At 50.6% G+C, this 22,265-nt stretch overlaps 1 protein-coding gene across 8 annotated transcripts; it reads left to right on the forward strand.

The window, feature by feature from the left end:
* Nucleotides 1-8,249: 8,249 nt before the first annotated feature.
* Agxt (alanine--glyoxylate and serine--pyruvate aminotransferase) lies at nt 8,250-17,853 on the forward strand. Of its 8 annotated transcripts, XM_029561648.1 has the most exons (12): nt 8,250-8,526; nt 8,620-8,812; nt 9,917-9,981; nt 10,563-10,663; nt 10,851-10,928; nt 11,782-11,852; nt 12,747-12,831; nt 13,771-13,866; nt 14,463-14,532; nt 16,551-16,646; nt 16,962-17,090; nt 17,492-17,853. In XM_029561648.1, exons 1-12 carry the CDS (start codon nt 8,302-8,304, stop codon nt 17,597-17,599), a joined length of 1,317 nt encoding a protein of 438 aa, XP_029417508.1. In that variant the 5' UTR covers nt 8,250-8,301; the 3' UTR covers nt 17,600-17,853. The 8 variants fall into 8 exon arrangements, 6 of the variants coding, with proteins under 6 accessions (XP_029417508.1, XP_029417509.1, XP_008827363.1 ...); XM_029561649.1 differs by lacking the exon at nt 16,962-17,090; XM_008829141.2 differs by lacking the exon at nt 10,851-10,928.
* The last annotated feature ends 4,412 nt before the right edge of the window (nt 17,854-22,265 follow it).

Below are 22,265 nucleotides of genomic sequence, written 5' to 3' on the forward strand. Positions count from 1 at the left end.
CTCAAGTCTGGAAATTGGTTGACTGATCAAGATTCTGTATTGTTACAATCCAATACTGACTTCCTGTCATTTGTCCTAGAGCTTTTCTGCTTATACAGATCAAATAAAAACTTAGTAGGCTTCTTATGTATGTGGTCCCTGGAAACACCATGATTGATTAGCCAGTACCACAGGTCCATTCGTGTCATGCCATTGTAGGTGTTGTTTTACCTTTGCTGCCCATTATGATAAGTACGCTCACCTTGTCTTTGGTAATTCAATACTGCCACCCGACCCCTACTCCGAGGTCCGGTTACACCTATTATATTTACATTTAATTTAGGCAATTGAGCAACAGCATCTCCAACTGCAAGATCTGGCATAAGGAAAAGAGCAAAAGCAAAGCTCTTCAAATGTTCTGGCGTCTCTCTCAGTACTTTCCATCTTATAAAATCAGTAAAAGGCATGTCCTCTGGGCCCTCCCATTGTGGAGGATTTGGTTTTGCACTGCAAATCCACTCGAGCATGCCAATTTGCCTGAGTCCTACAATCCCTTCATTAACACTAAGCCAAGGGATATCAGGTATCTTCAGCTCTCCGTCAGTAGCCCATCTTTTGATAAATACCTCAGCCAACCAATCAAATATACTTTTAACACCTTTTTTTAACTGCATGAGCTTCCATATTAAATCTAGAATCTCCCGTCAGGGGCCCATGTCAATAAACTCAGCCTGATCCAATTTTGTGTTCCTTCCACCACTATCCCATACCCTTAAAATCCATTCCCAGATATATTCATTAGATTTCTGCTTGAATGAATTATCAAATTCACTGAGTTCTTCAGTAGCATAGTGCACCTCCTCATGGACGACACTTTTTATCTCTCCTCTAGGGGCTCATTGTTATCTCCTTAACTTTATCCAGAGATGGTAGAAGTAACCAGCCAGCATCATTATTTTTCTTATTTTTTCCACAAATTGTCAAATGTTTTATGTACAGAGTCACTAAATTTCTTGTTCCTCACAAGAGGTGACTTAGAAGACTCAAATGCGTTTATCTTCATAATTGCTTCAAATAGTCTACACCATGGATTTTCAGTGCTCTCCATGCTACCTGAAGACTCCAAGATGGAGAGCCTGCTCCTGATACCAACAAGCCCATTAAAGAAATTCATCCTTTCAATTCTGTTTCTCTAGAACCACTCCTGGTACCACAATCTGTATTGATCAGGGTTCTCTAAAGAAACAGAACTGGTAGAATCCATATATATGAGAGAGAGAGAGAGAGAGAGAGAATCCAAATAGTCCAACAATGGCTGCACCACACTGGAGAGGCTGAGAATCCGTAGTTGCTCAGTCCACAAGGCTGGATGTCTCAGTAGTCCCAATCTGGCACTGAAGGTCTGATTAATTACAAATGATTGTTTAGTTGTGGCTGGAGACATGGCTCAGTGGTTAAGAACACTCATTGTTCTTGCAGAAGACCCCAGTTCGAATCCCAGCACCGACATGGCAGCTAACAACTGTCCATAACTCCAGTCCTAGGGGATCCAACAGCCTCTTCTGACCTCCACGGGCATTGCACAACACGGGTGCACTAACCTACATGCAGGCAATACACACATACACATAAAATAAAATAAAAAAATAAAAGATCAGCTAGTCTTCAGTCTACAGTACCAAGATGAACTCACCAGTGAGAGAAAAGGCAAATGGCAAAAAGCAAACGCTCTCCTCTGCTGTGACCTTTTATACGGCTGCCATCAGAAGGTAAAACTCACATTTAGGGTGTGTCTTCCAGCTTCAGATGATCCAATCAAGAAGATCTCTCTCATTTCAGTCAGTCCCAGATCCAGTCGACACCCAGGATTAGCCATCACAAAAAGTTTTTAAATTTTCTTTTTATTTTATGTGTACGTTTGACCTTCATGTATGTAAGTATACCCATGCATGCAAAGTCCATGGAAGCCAGAAGATAATGTTGGATCCCCTGAAACAGGAGTTATGAACAGTTGTCAGCTGCCATATGGATGTGGAGACTCAAACCCCAGTTCTCTGCAAGGGTAACAGTGCTCTTAACCACCGAGCCATCCCTCTAGCCCCCTCTCGTTGAATTTTAAGTTGAAGTTAAAGTTGACATTAAATACTTCCAACTCATAACAAACCTTGGGTTTATCTGCCCATGTGTCAAAGCCAGCATGTTTTATCTCCTGAGCTTTGTGGATAGAAAGGCAAATAGCCACCGGACTCTATTTTGGGGTACAAGGAAGTGCAGGGACACCTGGAAACATCCTAGACCTTACCCCTGGAGCATGTGACTATAAAAACTCCTCTATGAGTTGCCCTGCTATGAGCTGTTGGCCAGAGGGGCCCTAGAGATCCCCAAAACAATAAAGGCCATTGCCAATAATGTTGGTTGTACATTGTAAGTGGAAGTGGTGTCTATTGCTGAAGACACTGCATGAGGTGAGTGCAGGAGAGAGAGAAATCAAGCTTGGACCAAGTGGGAAACTCCCTGCCACTGGATGAGTGGCTTTCAGGGTGCCAGAAGGTAACATGCAGATGGCTGGGGGAGAACTATCTTCTATAATTTTGCTCAATGACTGATCCTGCATGCTGCACCATCAACATGCCAAACAAGATGTTCCAGCTGGTGCAATAATGGCACATCGAGTGTATGTACAACCAGCAAACTTTTGATTGGATATAATGCCTGCTCCTGAGAGGTGGAACACACATCTGGTACTGTAGACCAGGCCCACCCCCTGTGGCAGGGGAGGATACAGGCCCCAGTGGGGAAGCCACTGCAATTGTTTTGTTAGATGGACGTGGTGCACCTGCTAAAATACATCCAAATACTTGTGTTTATACTTGTGTTTATGCCCAGAGGTTAAGTTATTACAGCAGCCACTGTTTAGATGTTCTTGCTGTGTTTAGTAGATGGAATCTCACGTAAATGAGACAACAGCCCATGGAAAACAGATGATGCAGAGACCCAAAGTTCAGTGCCTTGTCACAATGGGGGAAGATCACCCCACAACTACCACCCCCTCCAAGGCTCAGGGACTTTTGTGGAAGAGGTTGGTGGAAAGACTGTAAGAGCCAGAGGAACAGGTGGAGTGTTAACTGGAAGTGTCCTCAGACCACTATGCTGGCAAGCTATAGTCACACCTCCTTCCCCCCCTCATCAAGGAGTCGATGGGGGAGTCAGTACCCCTCCCACCCAATCAGTCAACCTTAGCTGCATGTGAGGGAGAAGCTAAGGATATATAAGCTAAGAACGCCATGAGGCACCTCTTTTGCCATTTGTGAGACTGTCTGGAAGTCACAGGATCTATATTTGAGTGTGGACTTTCCAGCACAGCTGTAAATGGGTGGGGGCTCTTCTGTAAATAAACCCCCCACCCTATGCTTTGTTATCAAGGCCAATAAACTCATCAGGACTTTCCAAAAAACAAATAAATAAATAAATAAATAAATAAATAAATAAATAAATAAATAACAGAGCTAATGGAAACCTTCATTATTCCACAAAGTTGACCCCATGTGGGCAAATCCTTTGGTCTTTGATTTCTTATTCCTATGTTCTCCCCTCAAACTTCAATATATATATATATATAACCTGCTTCGAGTTATTTCTGGAAAAATGTGTTAAAAATTGCCTCTTTTTGGAATAAAAAAATTTAAATTTAAATTTAAAAAACTCCTCTAAGCATCTCTTCATGCCTCAGTGAACCAGCTCAAGCTGCCCTGTATATCAGCATAAAAACCAGAGAAGGCTCTACTGCCTGGCCAAAGAGCACATAGCTCAGCACATGGCCCTGCAGCATGGCCCAGCAGCCATACTGTCACATTATACAATGATGCAGCACTCAAGGACCCTCACACTGGAAGAGGAACAGAGCTCTTTGGGAGCCTGGGGAATCCTGACACACTACTGGCTATAGCTGTGGCTGCTCTGTTCCTACAGATGCTGTGATGTGAACTGGAGGCTGATCACTCATTGTAACTGTACCATCAGGTGGCTGGGCCTGTGATGGTGCAGTGTCTGGTCACAGCTGGTGCTCCAAAAGCAGTTGCTGCAGGAATTCCCCTCTGTCAACATCACAATAGGATGAAGCATGTAAACCTGACCCTTGGCCCCTAACATCGACCCTAGGACTCCTACTCATAGAAGAGCCCCTGGCTCCATTCTGCCCTTGTCTGAAGGTCAGGCCTTGCCCTGCTAGCTCTCCCAAGCTGAGTTTGGCACATGTGTCAGCATGTCACTTCTGGGCACCCTGTGTCCTGGGTACCAGGTACAAGTGAGGAAACTACACCACACTGGGCGGGAGGCGGCAACAGACGGGATCAGGACATTGGCCATCCACAGAAACAGATACCTAGGACCAGAGGGTCTGGTCAGGGGCTGCCTGGGAGGGCTGATTCTGAGGGACCCTCCCCTGGAAAAGGCCAACTTCTGCCACACATACCCTGACTTGGGGCCTGGACCCATGCTCTCTGCAGCTGCTCTACAGTCAGCTGACTGGCAGCCTCAGGGAGTTCCCTCCAGCTGAAGCTGCGGATTTGGAGCCAAAAGTTCCCTTCTCAGACCTGCTGGCTGTCAGGGAGATGAGTTCACTGGTCTTGTTGGCCCCTCCAGCCTGGTTGTCACAACAAGCAGATTTCGCCACAGATCTAAAACTGTCTCTCAGATGCTGGCAACAGTGGGCAGCCAGAAGGAATGATGAGGGATCCCACATCAGACATGGACATCATCATGATGGCACACCAGGGTGATAGAAAACACTGTCTTAGCATAAGTTCCAGACCCACACATCAAAGCAGCTGTCTTCCTTCTTTCATATCATGGCATAGAGTGGCAGGAAGTTGACAGGCTGGTTCCACTGGGGATTCTATTTAGAAAGCTAAGACCCCACAGGGACCCCCGTCTGCCACCTAGGTCGTGACACCCCTGTCTGACACCCATCCCTGGCCCCATGATTGCTACCTGCCCTGATGTTTGCTGTTGTCAGTGTCCCAGCTCCCAATCAGTGTGGGACCTGTGGTGACACCCTCCTAAGAGTTGCAACAGCTTGGCTGGCTTCTGGCTGTGTTCACACGGGTGAGCCCATCTCGGCCTTGAGCAAAGTGCATGCCACCCTGGCTCTCAAACCTCAGGGTGACATCCCACTTTCTGTGGCTTTTCAGGGCCACACTGGCACAAAGACCTTCATAGTAGGGATCTTGGCAAGAAGGGACAGGTAGTAAACAGATGGTATAACACACATACATGTGGCTGATGGAGGTGTCCTTGGCGGGAAGAAGGGCATCCCAAAGCATGCAGAGGTTCCAATGATGGACAACTCCCAGGATTCCGAGAGGGTGCAAAGCCAAGAAAGGTACAAGCAGACAAACATTCCAGTCAGAGGGACCACTGTATGCAAGAGCCCAGAGGCATGTTAGGTAGACAAAGTGGGTGTGAAGGGATGCAAGGGACAGAGCCCCTGAAGGGGCCCAAAGGAGCTGGCAAAGGACAAGGACCCAGGAAAGCCCTGAGGTTGAGGCTTGGTGGACACTGGAGCTAGGGAAGAGACCCTGAAGGAAAGTGGGGGCTCAGAAGCAAGAAGGCTACAGCAGGAGCTGAGCTGAGTGGGGTGCTGTCCCTTGGGAAACAGGGACTGCTCAGCAGGCAGGAGGTCCTCATCAATGTCACCCAAGTCTTTAAGTCTAGGGGCTTGGTGATGCCTTGAGATAGACTTGGAATGATGGAAGGGGATAACCTGGGGCTGTGGCAGGTTGATACCTGAGCTAGGCAGGGGCTTAGGCAGACAGACTACACAATGACCCTGGAGGTCCACAGCCCAAGCATCTGACAAGCCATCCCTGTATCCAGTATTCTGTCCAACTCAGGAGCAGGTCTCTGGAGGGTATTGCTGCTTTCTGGTCACTGTACTGGTTCCTGTTGTATGTTTGGGTGCATGTGGCCCTTATTCCCTAGCTATCAAAGCTAGGACTGCCCCTTCAGTGGGGCCTCAGGTTCCGTGGAGACTGCAGCCTGGCCCCTGAGCATCATTAGAAAATAACTACTGCTGTCAGCAAACATATGCTACAGAGGGCAGCATCCGTATCCTGCCTACCCTTGTGCTGGGATACAGGGACAGGGCCTCACCAAGGTAGGGGCCTCCTAGGACCCTCATCTGTGGCTGCCTCCAGTTCCATTTATTCTTCCTGAATGTTGATCAACAAGCAGAGAGTGCTCTGAGGGAAGTGGTTAGCTATGAGTGTGAACTCGACTCAGGGGCCCTCTGACAGGGAAGGGCATGGGAAATCCTTAAGATGAGAGCTGGGCTTGCCTACAGTGGGTGAGTGGGTGAGCCTGAGTGTGCGCATGAGTGTGAACTGGTATGAGTGTATAAGTATAAAAATTAATATGTGTAAGAGAGAGCTAGTGTATGGTTGTACACAAGTGTGAAGAGGATGTGTGTGAATGTGAGCTCTGTGAGTATGTGGTGGTGGTAGTGAATATGGCCTGCGTGCATCTGCATGTGAGCATGAGCATGAGAATTAATGTGGATGAGTGTGACCTGTGTATGTAGTGTGTATGTCAGAGTGTGACCTGTGTGAGGCTGTGACGATGTGGTCCTGTGCATGAAGCAGGGTTTCCATGCAGTGTGGAGGTGTGGGTGAATGCATGAAGGGGAGTGGGGGGAGTCTCCATGAAGTAGGTGTGGGTGAGTTCATGAAAGGGAAGAAGGTGTGGTGGAGTCTCCACATATACAGGGACTGTCCATCAGCTAAGCCAGGGGCAGCAAACTTACAGTCTCTGGGCCCCGCTGGGCCCCATAACTTGTTTTTTGTAAATGAATGTTTTTCTTGATAATAAACACATTCTTAACGAAGATATTGGAGCTGGAGAGATGGCCCAGCGGTTAAGAGCACTGACTGCTCTTGCAGAGGACCCGGATTCGATTCCCAGCACCCACATGGTGGTTAACAACCATCTGTAGCTCCAGTTCCAGGGAAGTTGACACCTTCTTCTGACCTCCTTGGGTGTTGCACGACACACATGCAAACAATACACTCATACGCATAAAATAAAAATAATAAATTTTTAAAAAGATACAGGGAGTTTAAAAAAAAAGATATCCCCTTATTAGAAGGCAGAATCTGGACAAAACATTGTATTTAGGCCATTAAAGGATTTTGTAAGTAGTTCCTTTCTTCTCTCTCTAACCTCTAAGACTCAATGGACATATATGTCTGTGAATATAAATATATATGTATGTGATTAACCATTATAACTATTAACATAGGAAAAACAAAAATATATAATATTTCATCTTTGAAATCTTTTTTAAAAATTATCTGCTGATTTTTCTGTTTTAAAGGAGTGGACTCTTTTTAAAAACATTTTATTGGTTATTTTTTATTTTATATGTATGAGTGTATTGCCTTCATGTGTATAAGTGCACCTGTGTTGTGCAATGCCAGCAGAGGACAGAAGAGGACATCGAATCCCCTGGAACTGGATTATGGATGGTTGTTAGCCACCATGTGGGCATAGGGAATCGAACCCAGGTCCTCTGTAAGAGCAGTCTGTGCTCTTAACTGCTGATCCCTCCCTCCAGCCCCCATGGAGTGGACTTTTTATATTTGAGAATTTCATACATGCATATAGTGTGTTTTCATCAACCCCGCATCCCTCCCCTACAATTCTTCCCTTACTCCCCTCCTCTTTTGCCTCCCAATTTCACGTGCTCTTTAAAAAATAAAAATCCACCGAGTCCACTTAAGCATGCCAAAATCCCAAGATGGATAGGGAAGAGGGTCATGAAGTCCCGTTCCTGTCCAAGGAGCTATTGGCAACTGCTCACTGCTGAGGGAAGGTCATTTCATCAGGGACACAGCCCGAGAGGCTACCCAAGCTCCAGATGATGGTCCCACATCTGTGTACTTACAGGAGTCACCGAGTGAATAAAGTTGTGCTGGGACTCAGCTCACCCACCCTGGCTGCACCAGGGCCCACCGCCTAGATGGGGGTTGCAATACTTCAGTCCTGTGAGTCCTGTGCATTTGCTCTCTGTCTCTGTAAAACACATTTTCAGACCCCTGGCTGGGCTGCGCTGGGCCCAGGGAGCAGGATGTGATGCCCTTCTTGCTGCTGTTCTTTGACAGGATGCCAGAGGCTCCCCTCCCCCTGCAGAAGGTTCAACATCCCAGTTTGTCAGTCCTGACAGAAAGACAAACATTGATCAGGGTTCAAATGACAATAAAAGGCACAGGCAGCAAGGGCCCATCGACCTGGCCTCTCCTCTAAGTCCAGCGCAAGGCTAGCTGGGAAATGTTCCGGACATTGGCCAGTGTGACCCTGGGCCCCAGAGCAGCAAGTTGGGTACAAACTATGGGCTCTCACCAGCTGCAGGTGCCACCTCCAGAAGCCCTGAGGAAGCCCCTGGCAGTCCCCAAGCGGCTCCTACTGGGTCCTGGACCCTCCAACCTGACTCCAAGGGTGTTGGCAGCCAGCGGGCTGAGAATGATCGGCCACATGCAAAAGGAGGCTTTGCAGGTAGGCTTCAGTGATGAGGTCCTCCATGGGGGGAGTGGAGGTCACTCAGGAGCAGGCCAAGGAGAGGCTCTGACCTGTGTGCCCACTGCCTAGATCATGGATGAGATCAAGCAAGGTATTCAGTACGTGTTCCAGACCAGGAATCCCCTTACACTGGCTGTTAGCGGCTCTGGACACTGCGCCATGGAGACTGCTCTGTTCAACATCCTGGAGCCTGGGGACTCCTTCCTGGTTGGGGCGAATGGCATCTGGGGACAGCGGGCTGCAGAGATTGCAGAGCGCATTGGTAAGGGAGAGAGCAGGCTGTGGCTCAACACCATCCTTCCAGAGGCCTCCTGGGGGAAGCCAACAGCTACCCCCATCACATCAGCCCCTGGCCTGTGCCACCCTGGTCTTCATGCACCACCTCCCCCAGCTGCTGCTTCCTCCAAACAAGCATTAGGGAACTCTCCAGGCACTGCTGGCTGGCAGCACACTGAGCTTCATCCCCCTGGCCTCCTCTTTGACCAAGACTGTTTTGGGAACAGATGGAAGAGGTGCTACGGACAAACCCCCGATCTGAGCCCCAGCAGCCTTCTGGGGTCCTCAGACAGGCTGACCCTCTTCCCAAATCTCAGAGCTTCATTCATCTTTAAATGTGGACCTAGGAACAGTTCTCCCTCCATAGTTTGAGATGGAGGAAGACAGGTATGCACCCCGACTTCCTGACACACTCTGGCCTTTATAGATGGCCTGCATGGTCAGCACTGATCAGCCACACTGCTGATAGACAGTTGGACAGCCCAGGGGGTTGCCGAGCTCTCACCACTTCCTGTTAGTCCACCATTTTCAAGGGGAGCCAGAGGAGGTCGGGGTAGGGACCCAAGGGGACATCAGGCATCCAGGCTCTAGTGCCTACACAAGGCCCTCCCCTCTACCCTTTGCTGATGCATGGGGTGGTCTAGGTTCCTTCCCTCCTAGGACTCTGATTGTGAGCTGTGCGTATGACATGGGACTCAGACAAAGATCAGGGCAGGTGTCTGATTCCTGGCATCACCAGCCCCATGGGGTCAAGGCCTGCTGCATCCTTTCTTGCCCATTCATACCTTCATTCAGTCTTCCATCAAACGTCATGGGTTTTCTATGGGTTGTACTTGGGCCAGGCGGGATCCCATCCCATTTGCACTGCTTAGTGTGAACTCTCACTGTTGCTTCTTAGCTGCATGATGAGGCTGCCAAACATCTTTGGTACCACAGCCTTGAGGAAGAGCTCCCAAGACTCTGGCCCTATTCACAGCAGCCCTCACAGAACGTGCTCCACTTCCTCTGTGGTCCAGCCACCTCGGTGCCAGCATTGACAGGGCCCCCTATACTATCCCCCACTCACTGCCCAGTCTGCTGCTGTCCCCAGGAGCCCGGGTGTACCTGATGATCAAGGAGCCTGGAGGCCACTACACACTGCAGGAAGTGGAAGAGGTACTGGGACACTGGTCCATGACTGGAGGGGTTGGGCTGGGAGACTGAGGCCTGTGACCTGCCTGGATCCTGTCTTAGCATCTGGGATTGGCCACAGGAGGGGTGCTTCAGTACCTTGAAATAGGTGGAAAGCCTGGTTCTGTCTGGCAAGGAAACTGAGTCTGGGATGCAGTCCTGTGGACATCCTGTGGACAGGGCCAGGGTGGCTGTAGGTTGGGTGCAGGGTCAGAGAGGCATGACCTGTCACTCTCCTGCAGGGTGCTGGCCCCTTCCTGTGGTACCAGGCCAGTCCCAACCTACAGACCATAGGGCAGGCAGGATGCCGGCCACTTTTTCTTCTTGGCAAAGCCTTCCACACAGAGCTGAGACATCCCAGTTCCCTCTACCGGCACTGATGGGAAAGGGGTAAAGCATGTCCTATTCCTGCTATCTAGGCTGGCCTAGTCCATGGTAGAGAAAGGGAGTATGTGGGTGACCTTGGCCCTGCCCTCACCAGTTAATGTCCTTCTGCAAGGGGCTGGCTGATCCAGGGAGAGCACCGCCCCCCAGCTCTGCCCATGGCTGTCACTTCTATCCCTCAGGGCCTGGCCCAGCACAAACCAGTACTGCTATTCCTGACCCATGGGGAGTCATCCACCGGCGTGATACAGCCCTTGGATGGCTATGGGGAGCTCTGCCACAGGTGAGCCTGACTCAGGGTGGCGGTGCCAGGGCAGAGCACAACAGAGAGCCTGACCAGGTGATGCTGGCAGGGAACTTAGGTCTGAGGGTGGCAAGGTGTCCCACCCACCCCCAGGTCTCAACTTCACCATTACCTCTGTCACACAGCAAGGGGGAGGGATGATATCACCTGGACCCCTTTGCTCCAGGCTGAATCTGGATGGCCACCTTCTACTTGATGAAAATCCAGGGCCTGAGGCAGGGCCGAATGCCCAAATGCTGCCATGGTACTGACGCTGCATGCCCCATTGCTGTCAAGGGTTGGTTCCGCCCACTGTCTGTACCCTAGGGCCTGTCCCTACCTTACCCAGAGATCCCCAGACCCCAAAGCTGCCCCCTGCCTATACGTCTTCCCCCATCTTTGCACAGGGGCTTAGGGGGGAAATGTCCTAGAATATGGTGCTGTCTACAGAGCTGACCACAGGACAAGAGGAGACTGTTCCACAGCCACAGGGGATCTCCATGGCAGGCCACCATGCACCTCAGGGATGTGGAGCTCACATGGGCAGGGCCCCCACTAAGAGAGCCACACACATGGAGTCCTGCCCATGCATGAAGCTCACAAACTTAATTGGGTGTCTGTGGGAGCCAAGCTGCCCCTACCCATGACTGTGTTCATGGCTGTGCCCACACTATTCTCTGAGGAAACCCCTGGTAGAGGAGGGAGTACTGGCTACTGCCCAATCTTTCCTGGCCTCTGGCCTCTCAGGGCTCTGAGTTTGTGGCCAGTGGCCAAATGGGAAGCCGTTGGTAGAAGAAAGCCCAGATTTTGGTGCAGCCAGGTCACTGGTCCCATAATGGCTCTTGGCACCCTGGCTGCCCAGGCTCTCGTGCACTTCTGAAAGGTCCTGCAGCAGGGCAGCCCGTGTCATGGTCCTCTACCCCAGCCCCAGTTAGACACCTGCTGAACCCCACAGCTGCCTCTGGTTTCAAGGAGCTAGTTAGAAATGGAAGTTACCCCTCCCTTCTTCCTTACACCCTTCCAACGGCGTTCCAGGCCCCTCTAGATACCCAGTCCAGGCTGAAATCTGAATTCCCAGGGCTTCACTGAGCTGCCTCAATGCCCCATGCCCCCTCTAGGTACCAGTGTCTATTCCTGGTGGACTCTGTGGCATCCCTGGGCGGGGTCCCTATCTACATGGACCAGCAAGGTAAGAGTATGCTCTCTACCCTATGGCTGCACAAACTGGTGAGTGCTGACTCTTCAGAAGGCTTAGTGTGACAGCTCCCATAGGCCCACCACCAGCCCTGTCTCCACAGGACCTGGCAAAAGAGATTATATATATAGTTCATAGTTTACTAGGTAGAAAGTACAAACAACATGGCCAGGTCTCTTGCATAGGCCCTGGTTGTGTCACCTCATGGAGGACAGCAACAGCAGGTGTATATAAGGGGAAGAGATTGCATGATGGGATGGGAAGCCAGAGACCAGGAGAGGCTTTCGAAATAGCCTTTTCCTGAAAACTACGCAATGTCAATTCCTTCTGAGGACACTCAGTGACCCAGTCACTTCCCGCTAGGCCCCACCTCTTAGAGGTCCCACCCTTCTCATACCACACTGAGGACCAAGCTTCTAACACACATGAACCCTTAGGGACACATCACATGTACACCACAGGCCTGGGGCAGTGCAAGCTTTGGAGCAAATCAACAGCCTGAGTTTCTGCCAGGTCATCAGTCTGGGTGTGGGGATGTAGCAAGAGGCAGCAGCTACTCTGGGGAGCATTTGAGAGGCTCTCCAGCTGCAGCAGGAGTGGGTGGGAGGAGGGCAAGCCAGGTCCACAGTGCGGTAGGTAGTAAGACTCCCTCAGATGCCACATTGTGCTGCCCAGGTTGGGCTGGTCCTCTTCACAAAGGGAGAAGCTGTGCTAAAAGTCACAAATGTGCTGAGATTTGAACCCAGGACTTCCCCCCACACCCTCCTGGCCTCCACATATCAGTGAAATCTTGACCCACCAGTCACAGAGCAGGGACTGGACTAGGCAGACACACCTACTCAGTGAATTGCTCTGGAGGGGTCTCAGACAATCCGATCCCCATCCTAGAAATCGACATCTTATATTCGGGCTCCCAGAAAGTTCTGAACTCGCCCCCAGGAATCTCCCTCATCTCCTTCAGCGACAAGGCCAAGTGAGTGACCCATGACTTCGCCTCGGGCATGGATGCTGATGGAGCATAGGTGGGGTGTTTGGAGGGATGGAGGGAAGGGCTCCAGGTCAGGACCTTTCCCTGCTCACCCTGCTAGGGCATCCTGAAGACCAAGATGTACTCCAAAGCTGGTTCAAAGGGTGATGGGTGAGCACAGGTCAGGTCCTGGTCTGTGGGAAGGATCAGAGGCTGGCATTATGAAGGTTCTCAACATCATGCCAAGGGGTGCCCAGATGGGTATGGGTGCCCAGAGCCCAGCCTTCACCTCTCCACCCCTCCACCGCAGCTCGGGTTCTGGGAGTTGGCACAGGAGCTGCTCAAGGAGATGCAAGCCAGTCCTCACTCTACAGTCCCACTGTCATATCAGGTGTCTGGTGTCCAGGCCCTGAGCCAGGCCAGTGGGGGTCAGAGAGAGAGAGACAGAATAAAGGGAGAGGGTCTCAGCAGGCAATCACCCTCAGCTCAACCAGCTCCATCCCCCAACCCAAATGAGTCGATTTGGGTATGGTCAGGAATTCTGTCTGGTGGCAGGTCAGATGCCAGCTGGGTCATGGGGAAACTGGGGGCTGGGAGCTGTGCAGGAAGAAAAGGAGCTTTTCAGAAGAGAAGGGAAGAAGTAGCACACCGGGGAAGCAAAAAGCAGCCTGAGCCCAGGCCTCAGGTTCCCTAAAAACTGAGGCAGGACTGGCCCGGCCCCATGGGAGGAGACAGGAGACATGAAGAGACTAAAAGTGGCAGTGCTTGGGGCTGAGGTGTCAACACGACAGTCTCATTCATATGGGCCCTGGGGGTTGGGCAGTCTGAGGAGCTAATGTCCCACCACCCAGGCTCACAGGGGCTTCCTGCCCCTGCATATCTGCCTGTGACCTAGGACAGCCTCAAAGGCTGAAGCAGGCACTCAGACCGGTTTCTCCTGCCCAGACACAAGATCTACTCTCGGAAGACAAAGCCCGTCTCCTTCTACACAGACATCATGTGTTTGGCCAAGTTATGGGGCTGTGAGGGCGAAACCAGGATGTGAGTGTCTGGCAGGGTCAGGGATGAGGGTGGTAGGGTGGCCTCCCCTGCACCCAACCTCATAGCAGTCATTCACACCAGGCTCTGCATCCCGTTCCTTTGCGCCTCCAAGCTCTAACTAGAGCCCTGGGACTCCCTTGTGCTGGCTACCAAATGCCCACCCCAGGCCTCACTTGTTACCTAGCCTGGAGGCTCAGGCCCAACAGAATAGCCCCCACTACCCTTTCTATGGTCCCCTTTCCCTCTGCTCTCTGCACTAACTCTGCTCTATCCTCCCATTCCTAGACCTCAGTTTACCTCTCTTGGAAGGTAAACCAGAGGTTCCATAGACATCCTTGGTCATAATTCAAAGGATGCTTATGTGACACACGAGACAGTACCGGGAGATATGCCTCTCCCCTTTGCCTCCCCCTGAACATTGCCAGGTCCCATGTGGGTCCTCCCTCCCTAGCAGCTCTGGGTCTGTCCTGAAATAGGGCAGTGCCCCCTAGGAAAGGGCTAGCTCATGCCGGAGAACCTACACTGCTGGGGTGGGGCTATCAGCCCTTGGTCCAGTCCCTGCCATGGTACTGGACCACTTTCCTTCTGTCCCCCAGGGTCCATCATACCACGCCCGTCATTAGCTTGTACTGCCTGAGAGAGAGCCTGGCACTCATTTCAGAGCAGGTGATGTGAGGGGCTGGGGCCAGGGAGATGGGGAGGCGGGGACAGGGTATGCCTCATACTGGGTACCTGTGGGAGGCTTCCTTTCCTATGATTCACTCAAACTACTCTGGGGAAATGAGACAAGAGGGTTCCTAAGAGAGCAGTGAGGCTGTTTGGTTTGTCAATGGGACCTGAGTGGGATGACCTGAGTGGGACCTAGAGCTGCTAGGGAGGGAGGACCCACATGGGACCTGGCAATGTTCAGGGGGAGGCAAAGGGGAGAGGCATATCTCCTGGTACTGTCTCATGTGTCACATAAGCATGGTGTAGCAGGAAAAGAGGACTTTTCCCGAAAGGGGACAGGGGAAGCTTGCTCCCTGCAAAGAGAATGGTAGACCACTGCTGTGGGCAGGCTGGGAGAACAGAGCAGGGGGAGTCTGAGAGAAGAGGTCCCGAGAACTGAGTGGGGGCCTCAGAGCGGGAGGTGTGGCTGGTAATCTTGGGGGCAGGGAAGAGAGCCAATAGGCGGCTTTCTCGGTCTATTTGTGTCACTCTAGCAAAAAGTCCCAGCAGAGGAATTTTTAGCTAAACTTATTTGGCTGGTTTTGGAGGCTGGGAAATCCAAGTTCAAGGCCATGGCCTACTTACTACATCATAACATGTCTGAAGGCATTGCATGGTCCAGAGTTAGACACAACAAGAATGGGCTACTTGGCTTTTTTTTTTTTAAGACAGGGTCTCATCTAGCCCAGGCTATCCTCAAACTCCATATGTATCTGAATTCCTGGCTGGCCTTGATCTCCTGATTCCCCTACCTCCACCTCCTAAGTGCTGGGATTACAGAAGTGTACCACCATTCCTGGCTACCTTGGGTTTCATTACAAACCACATAACAGTCAGACACTGGCCACCACCACCCATGGCCTTGCCCAGCACTGCTGGCCAGGGCAGTTCCACCTGAGACCTGGGGACACACCTGACCACAGCAGCACTCACCAGAATCAAGAAGAGGTTGGCACACCGCAGGCACGTGCAGCTTTCAGGACAGCTGTGTGTGAGACCAGGGCAGTGATTGCATCCAGTCAAAGTCCACTCTCAGGAAATGAAAGGCAAAGTGTGGCTCGAGCCCAGTTGGCCGTGTAGGTCACAGGACAGGAAAAGTGACCAAAGCCTGGTCACCTTCCTCTGGGCCCTGATGTTCCTCACAGACATTACCAGCCACAGAGGCCAGGAACAGCCCCTTAGGCTATGGCCACCATGCTTGGTCTTCCCTGGTCCATTCACAGAGTTGCTGCCTGAGAGCTGGGTTAGAGATAAGGCATCCCATGAATTGGATGGCCTCCCACACCCTGGCTATGGCTGTGTACTGGAGCTACATCTCTGAGGAGCAAAGGCTGAGCTGGGTAGGGAAGGAAGAGAGGTTAAAAGGGCAATACTCAGGAGGATGAAGCAGGATTGAGAGCTTGACCCAGCCTGAGCTACATAGTGTGACCCTTAAAAAGGGCAGGGAAGGGTCGTGGGAAAGGGGAAGATTCAGTGGACTCTGGTGGCATTTTGTCCTGTGGATCAGCCACCCTTAGCTACAAGTGAAGAGTACTTCCTGATGGGCAAGTTATGGCCTGGAGGGGCCCATGGGGCCTGGGTCGTGAGGACTAGTTACTAGAGGTCATGGGTCACATATCCTTAAAGTCCAGAACTGCAAGTGGGACCTCACTCCAACCACAACATCCCCATGTCCCCATGGGGCCAGCAAACCTCCCTCCCAGTAGAGCAATCTACTTCTTGTAACATGTCCTGCCTGTCTCCCCAGGGCCCGCTGGGTACTCACACAAGGCTAGTGCCCACCTCTCTCCCTCCCTCCCAGACCCAGAACCTTTCCTCCTGCCTCAAGCTGGCCCAGTCTAAACCCTCTAGTCTCCCCAAGACCTAGGCTTCCAGCAGTTGCCCCAGCACACCCACACTGTGAACCTCATGGTCTCTGCCACCTCAGGGAAGGGCTCTCACCTTGCCTGCCAGTCAGGCCCTTCCTCTCCCCACAGGGCCTGGAGAATTCCTGGCGGAAGCATAGAGAAACCACAATGTACCTGCACGATCGCCTACAGGAGCTGGGCCTGCAGCTCTTTGTGAAGGAGCCGGTGAGGAGCAGGGGGTGGGGGGTGGGGTGCCGAGTGAGCCAGGCTCTGGGCCAGTGGGGAAGGCAAGGCTGCAATCAGCTGGTACGATCAAGTGCAGTGTTTCAGTGGGATCTGAACACCCCCCTCCCGCAGCTGGAAGTGACTCAGGCACTTGGGAGTCTCCTGGTGGCTTCCTATCCCTGTTGGGGAAGAGACCCGCAGTAGCTGAGTGGCAAGTGGCTCTCCTCTGTAGTCTGAAGCCAGCACAGGTCAGGCAGCCTCTGAGCACCATCATGGAGGGTATGAATGACCCCAGCTCATGTGGCTTTATTGCAGGCCCTCCGGCTGCCCACAATCACCAGCGTGACAGTGCCGGCTGGCTACAACTGGAGGGACATCACCAACTATGTGCTTGACCACTTTAACATTGAAATCAGTGGTGGCCTTGGGCCCTCTGAGGGGAAGGTGAGGAGACTCATCAAAGGCCAGGACTCTGTGAGCTGAAACACAGTATACCCTATGTTGAGCCCCGCTACATACCCCACCTATGCTGGGTCACTCGTAGGGCCCAAGACAGCAGGGCCATCCTAGACAGAGTATCCTCGGCCCCTGTCACCCAGTGGTGAGATCATGTGTCAGCCTTACTAGGTCTACTCTAAGTGCCTAGTGACTCTCACTCATGCATCCCCGGAGTCTCAGGAAGGGCTGACTGTCCCTCAGGTGGTCTGCATGAGGCTCTCTCTTTCTTGCATACATACCAGATAGTGGTAGTGGTGACCCCATGGGGTGAGTGTACCCAGGTTCTGAGCAGCCCTTATCAGGGAAGGGGGGACACAGACAGAGACTGACATGCCTGTGCCTACCAGGTGCTGCGGATTGGTCTGTTGGGCTGCAATGCCACCAAGGAGAATGTGGACCGCCTAGCTGAGGCCCTGAGGGAGGCACTGAAGCACTGTCCCAAGAACAAGCTATGATCATCCTCTCTCTAGGCCACGCCCTCCTGGAGAGGCTGGAAACGTGGAAGGGACCAAAAGGCTGCAAGGCCACCAGGCCTAAGAAACAGCAGAGCCGCTGGCCCTGCATGCAAGGCGGGCGGGGGACAAGGCAGGGCTGTCCCTCCCCAAGTGGGACCTCATCTAAGACCTTATCACCTTCCTTCCAAAGGAGCTACAGTCTGCAGGCCAGTAGGCTTTGGGAACACCCAATAAAGTACTGACCAGACATCTCTTACTGTGCGGGCTGGCTGTGGAAGAGTGACCAGGGGCCCTCTGCTGCCCACTCTGCTCAGTCTGGCTCTTTGAAGGGGGCTGTGGGCAGATCCTTCCCCAGGGCTGAGAGTTCTGTCACTTCACTCTGGCTCTAGATGTCACACCCCAAAACATACCCTTACATGTAGTTCAAGTGAACCCATAAGAAATCCCGTTCACACTAACAAGATACCAATGAACACATGCCCCCTCTGCTTGACCCCAACTCTTCACTTCTGGCCAAGTTGTTTGTTCTGGGCAGCTGGTCCTGAGAGCCCCAGGCAGGAAGACTGGAGAGTCTCCCCTCTCATCAAGTTGTCAGTACCAATGCACCCCTGAGCAGAGCAGGTTGGCCTGGCTACATCCCTGCCCCTGATGCAACTGGTCACAATTGTGTTCTGGATTAGGGCCCTGAGCCCACAGAGGCTGGTACCCTATGGTTTCTGGTGACTAGAAGAGTTATACCTGAGGGAACACACAGACACACTCACAGCAGAGCTGTGATTGGTGCCAGATGGAGACCAGGAATAGGAATGGGCCTCTTGGAGAAGAGTCTGGAGAGTCCAGGACCCAGAATTCCCAGGGCTCCATGGCCACGTGGAGTATGGCCTTTGTCCAAAGTGCAGTCTTGTCTTGGTTCAGTCTCCCAAGATGCAGGCACTGAGGTGTAGAAGTGGTTTGTCTAGGAGGGGACCCAGGAATCACCCAATGGAAAGTCCCCGGCTCTGATCCCACAAATTAGCTCGGTGGCACCAACACACACCTTTTCTACTGCCCATTTGTGCCAGGCATCTCAGAACTTCATGCACATGTGTGCCCGCTTGTCTTTGCTTGTGTGACACTGTACAAATTCTGTTCCTTCACCTGCTGGAATTCATTTCCAGCCTGGGGCTCTGATGAGTAGGGAGGTAGGAGCCTCCTGATTCAAGGCTGTATGCTTTCACTTTTCTTGGGTAAATGACAAGGATTTCAGAGTCACAGGTTGCCCTGACTAGAAGACGGTTTGCACAAAAGCTTCGGACATGCTACAGGTTCCTGTTGCCCTTTCACTCAGGCCGCTATGAAATTGTTAGTTAATTCTGACTTAGTTAGAATGTGCCCTCCCCCGTGATTGACGGTACCCGTACCTTTTCATGTGCTGTTGGCCAGCTGCACATCTTTTCAGAGTTTAAATATTTTTCTTGTTACATGAACTTTTCATCTTTTGGTTGCTGGTTTGTAAAAGCCTTTGAGTTGTGGTTGTTATTGGTTGTGTGTGTGTGTGTGTGTGTGTGTGTGTGTGTCTGTTGTGTGTTCATGTGTGTAAACGAGGTACAGTTGCCCACACAGGCCCATGTAAAGGCCAGAGGTCAACGTCTAGATGTCATTCTACATTGTTCTCCACCTTAATTTTTGAGACAGGGCCTCACACTGAACCTAGAACTTGCGTTTTGACTAGGCTGGCTGGCAGCAAGCCCCTATCTCTGCCCTTCCCTCCCCACACCACTAGGATTACAGGCATGCACGTTAAGCCTAGCTTTTATGTGGGTGCTGGGTATCCAAACTCAGGTCCTTATGCTCAGCAAGCACTTCACCCACTGAACCACCTTCCTAACCCTGTGATAGTTTTTCTTTTTTTTTTTGAATCGACCTAATCAGAAGTTTGTGTCCTGAGTGTTTTCTCCTTCGTGGCACCCCTAATCATGGCTCTGATGAGTAGGTGTGCTTAATTTTGGCATAGTCCTGTGGCTTTTCTTTCTATGATCTGTGCTATTTGTATCTTGTGCCAGAAGTCTTTCCTACTCAGGGGGCTGTGACACATCTTTCTATATTTTCTCCTGGAGCTATGGTGTGTCTATGACCTGCCTACATTAATTGTGTGTGGAGTGGACATGGGGCAAAGTACATTTTTACCCTAGCGGTACCCAGTTGCCCCAGCAACCTTGTTAAACAGACTTTGCTTTCTCCATTCAGTTGACCTGCCAGCCTGGCAAAAATCATTGACTACGTGTGCGTGGGTGGATTTCTGGCCTCTGATCCACTCTGCCTGCATTCGGTCCTAAGGGCTGCAGCCACCAGTGAGTCTTGATATGCAGTTTTCCCTCACACTGACCTTCCTTATCCTAAATTCTTTGTTTCCCACATAAATTTCGAGCTTGTTTTATCTGTTTCTACAGAAGAGCTTGCTGGAATTTTGATAGAAATTTATCAAATATCAGGCTAAAAACAATAGGAATCTTCAAAATATAAATTCTAATTCATGAGTATTAATTTAGATGATTTTAAATTTCTCTAAGTTTTTATTGTAGATGTCTTACATGCACCTAGGGGTCTTTATTCCTAGGGGTTGCTATTTTGTTGATATTACAAACGGTATTTCTTTTTTTAAAAAAATATTTTATTATTTTTATTTTATATGTATGAGTGTTTTGCCTGCATGTAAGTGTGTCATGCAATGCCTGCAGAGGTCAGAAAAGGGTGTCTGCCTCTGCCTCCTGAGTGCTGGGACTAAAGGCGTGTCCCACCGTGCCCAGCTGATATGTTTTTTAATGTTAACCTTGCATCTACTGGCCCTGTTAAGTTCACAGCTCTAGTGATTTCCTTGTAGATTGCTCTGCATTTTCTAAGTACTTACCTGAGTTGCCTGCGAGTGACAGCAGGTACCCTTTCCAATGCTCATCCGTTCTTTGATTTTCTTGCTTACCTCTCTGCACAGGTGAGGACCGAAAATACCAAAATGCAACGGTGAGAGTAAGCGCTCCTGCCCTGGAGAACGTTTAATGTTTTAATTCTCATTTATTTGTTATTAGTGTGTGTGTATGTGTATGACAACTGTGTGTGACTATGGCTACAAGCGTGCCACAGTACACACATGGAGGTCAGAGGACAACTTTTGGGAGTTGGTTCTCCTTCCTTCTACCATGGGTTTGATTTATGAGTGAGGCCAGCTGAGGCTTTCCATGATTCCTGCCTTTCCCAGTTTGCTGAGTGTACCCTAGGCACGGTGCTCACAGCACCTTGATTCCTTACCGCTGCGCAGTATTTCTTGGTGAATTTCATTTTCTGTAACATGTTTGCTCGATCTCGGTATTGAGGTTATGATTTGAGCAGCATTTCCTCCTCCTTTGTCTTCTGATAAAGTTCACTTAGAACTGGAATTATTTTCTTTCCCTTGTATATTCGGTAGAATCCAACAGCCCAGTATTCGAGAACTTTATGGAATTTATTTAATGAATTTTTAATGGACCCCTTCTTCCTTCCATTTGAGACAGAGTCTCTGTATGTGGCTCAGGTTTGCCTCAAGCTCACAATCCTCCTGCCTCAGCCTTCTGAAACTGCTTAGACGTGGGGCTCTTTAGATTTTTTATCTTCTTATTGTGTCCGTTTGGGTAACCCGTGCGTGTTTGCTTTCACCCGGGCTGTTGTTGACTACATTGGTGTGAAGTCGTTTACAGTTGCTCTATCGTGTCCATGGGGTCTGTAGTGATTTCTGTTTCTTCACGCTGACATTTGTGATTTATATTTTCTCCCTTTTTTCTGTTGATCGGCCTTGATGAAATGTGTTAAATTTACTAGTCTTTCAAAACACCAGTGTCTGCCTCTGTTGTTTTTTCTCTATTGTTTGTCTAGATTTCTATTCTACAATCCTCTTATTTGACATCCTTTGGTCTTATTCTTTTTAACTGCTTTTTCACATCTTTATTTATTCTACTTTGTGTGTGTGTGTGCCACAGCATGTGAGTGAAGGCCAGAAGACAATCTGTGGGAGTCAGTTCTCTCCTTTTACCATGTGGGTTCTGAGACCTGAACTCAGGTCATCAGGCTAGGCAGCAGGCTCCCCTATCTACTGAGCCATCTCTCTAGCCCTCCTCTTAAATTATTGACATATTCATAATTGTCATGGAATATTTGTCCATATCCTTGTGAGATGCTCCTGTTTTTCTAGCTTCTTACAGTGGAAGCTTGGTTAGCTGATTTTTAAACACTCAGAGGTAGAGGCAGGTGGATCTCTCTGAGTTCAAAGCCCACCTGGTCTACATAGAGAATTCCAGGACAGCCAGGGTTACATAGTGGGACAGATCTCAAAAGTAAAATTAATGTCCCCTTGGCCTTTCCTGTGCTCGCAGTCCTTGTTTGTGCCTAGTACAACCATCCTGGTTCACACTCATTACTAATGAGGTGACCAGGGTGGGCCTAGGTCCGTTACAAACCCCATTTCCAGGACAGCATAGCATTTCTCGTCTTCATCCAGCTTAGGCCCTGGTCCCACAGTCTTCAGAGGCCCTGGGCATATGCTGTCATTGTGTGGCTACTCTGACACATGCCATCAGTCCTTAGAGGACACTCAGGGCACTGGACGTCCTGTACACATGTGGGACCGTAGGTTTCCTCCCTCGGAGCCCGGGGTACAGGC

The sequence above is a fragment of the Nannospalax galili genome, unplaced genomic scaffold (assembly GCF_000622305.1).
Source record: "Nannospalax galili isolate Female #2095 unplaced genomic scaffold, S.galili_v1.0 scaffold453, whole genome shotgun sequence".
NCBI lineage: Eukaryota > Metazoa > Chordata > Mammalia > Rodentia > Spalacidae > Nannospalax > Nannospalax galili.

Bases quoted from the DNA above. Each gene is read 5' to 3' on its own strand.
- Agxt (XM_029561648.1), top strand. From the start codon at position 8,302: ATGTTCCGGACATTGGCCAGTGTGACCCTGGGCCCCAGAGCAGCAAGT. The intron at 10,929-11,781 runs GTACTGACGCTG...TGCCCCCTCTAG, and splicing joins AATGCCCAAATGCTGCCATG to GTACCAGTGTCTATTCCTGG. The intron at 16,647-16,961 runs GTGAGGAGCAGG...GCTTTATTGCAG, and splicing joins AGCTCTTTGTGAAGGAGCCG to GCCCTCCGGCTGCCCACAAT.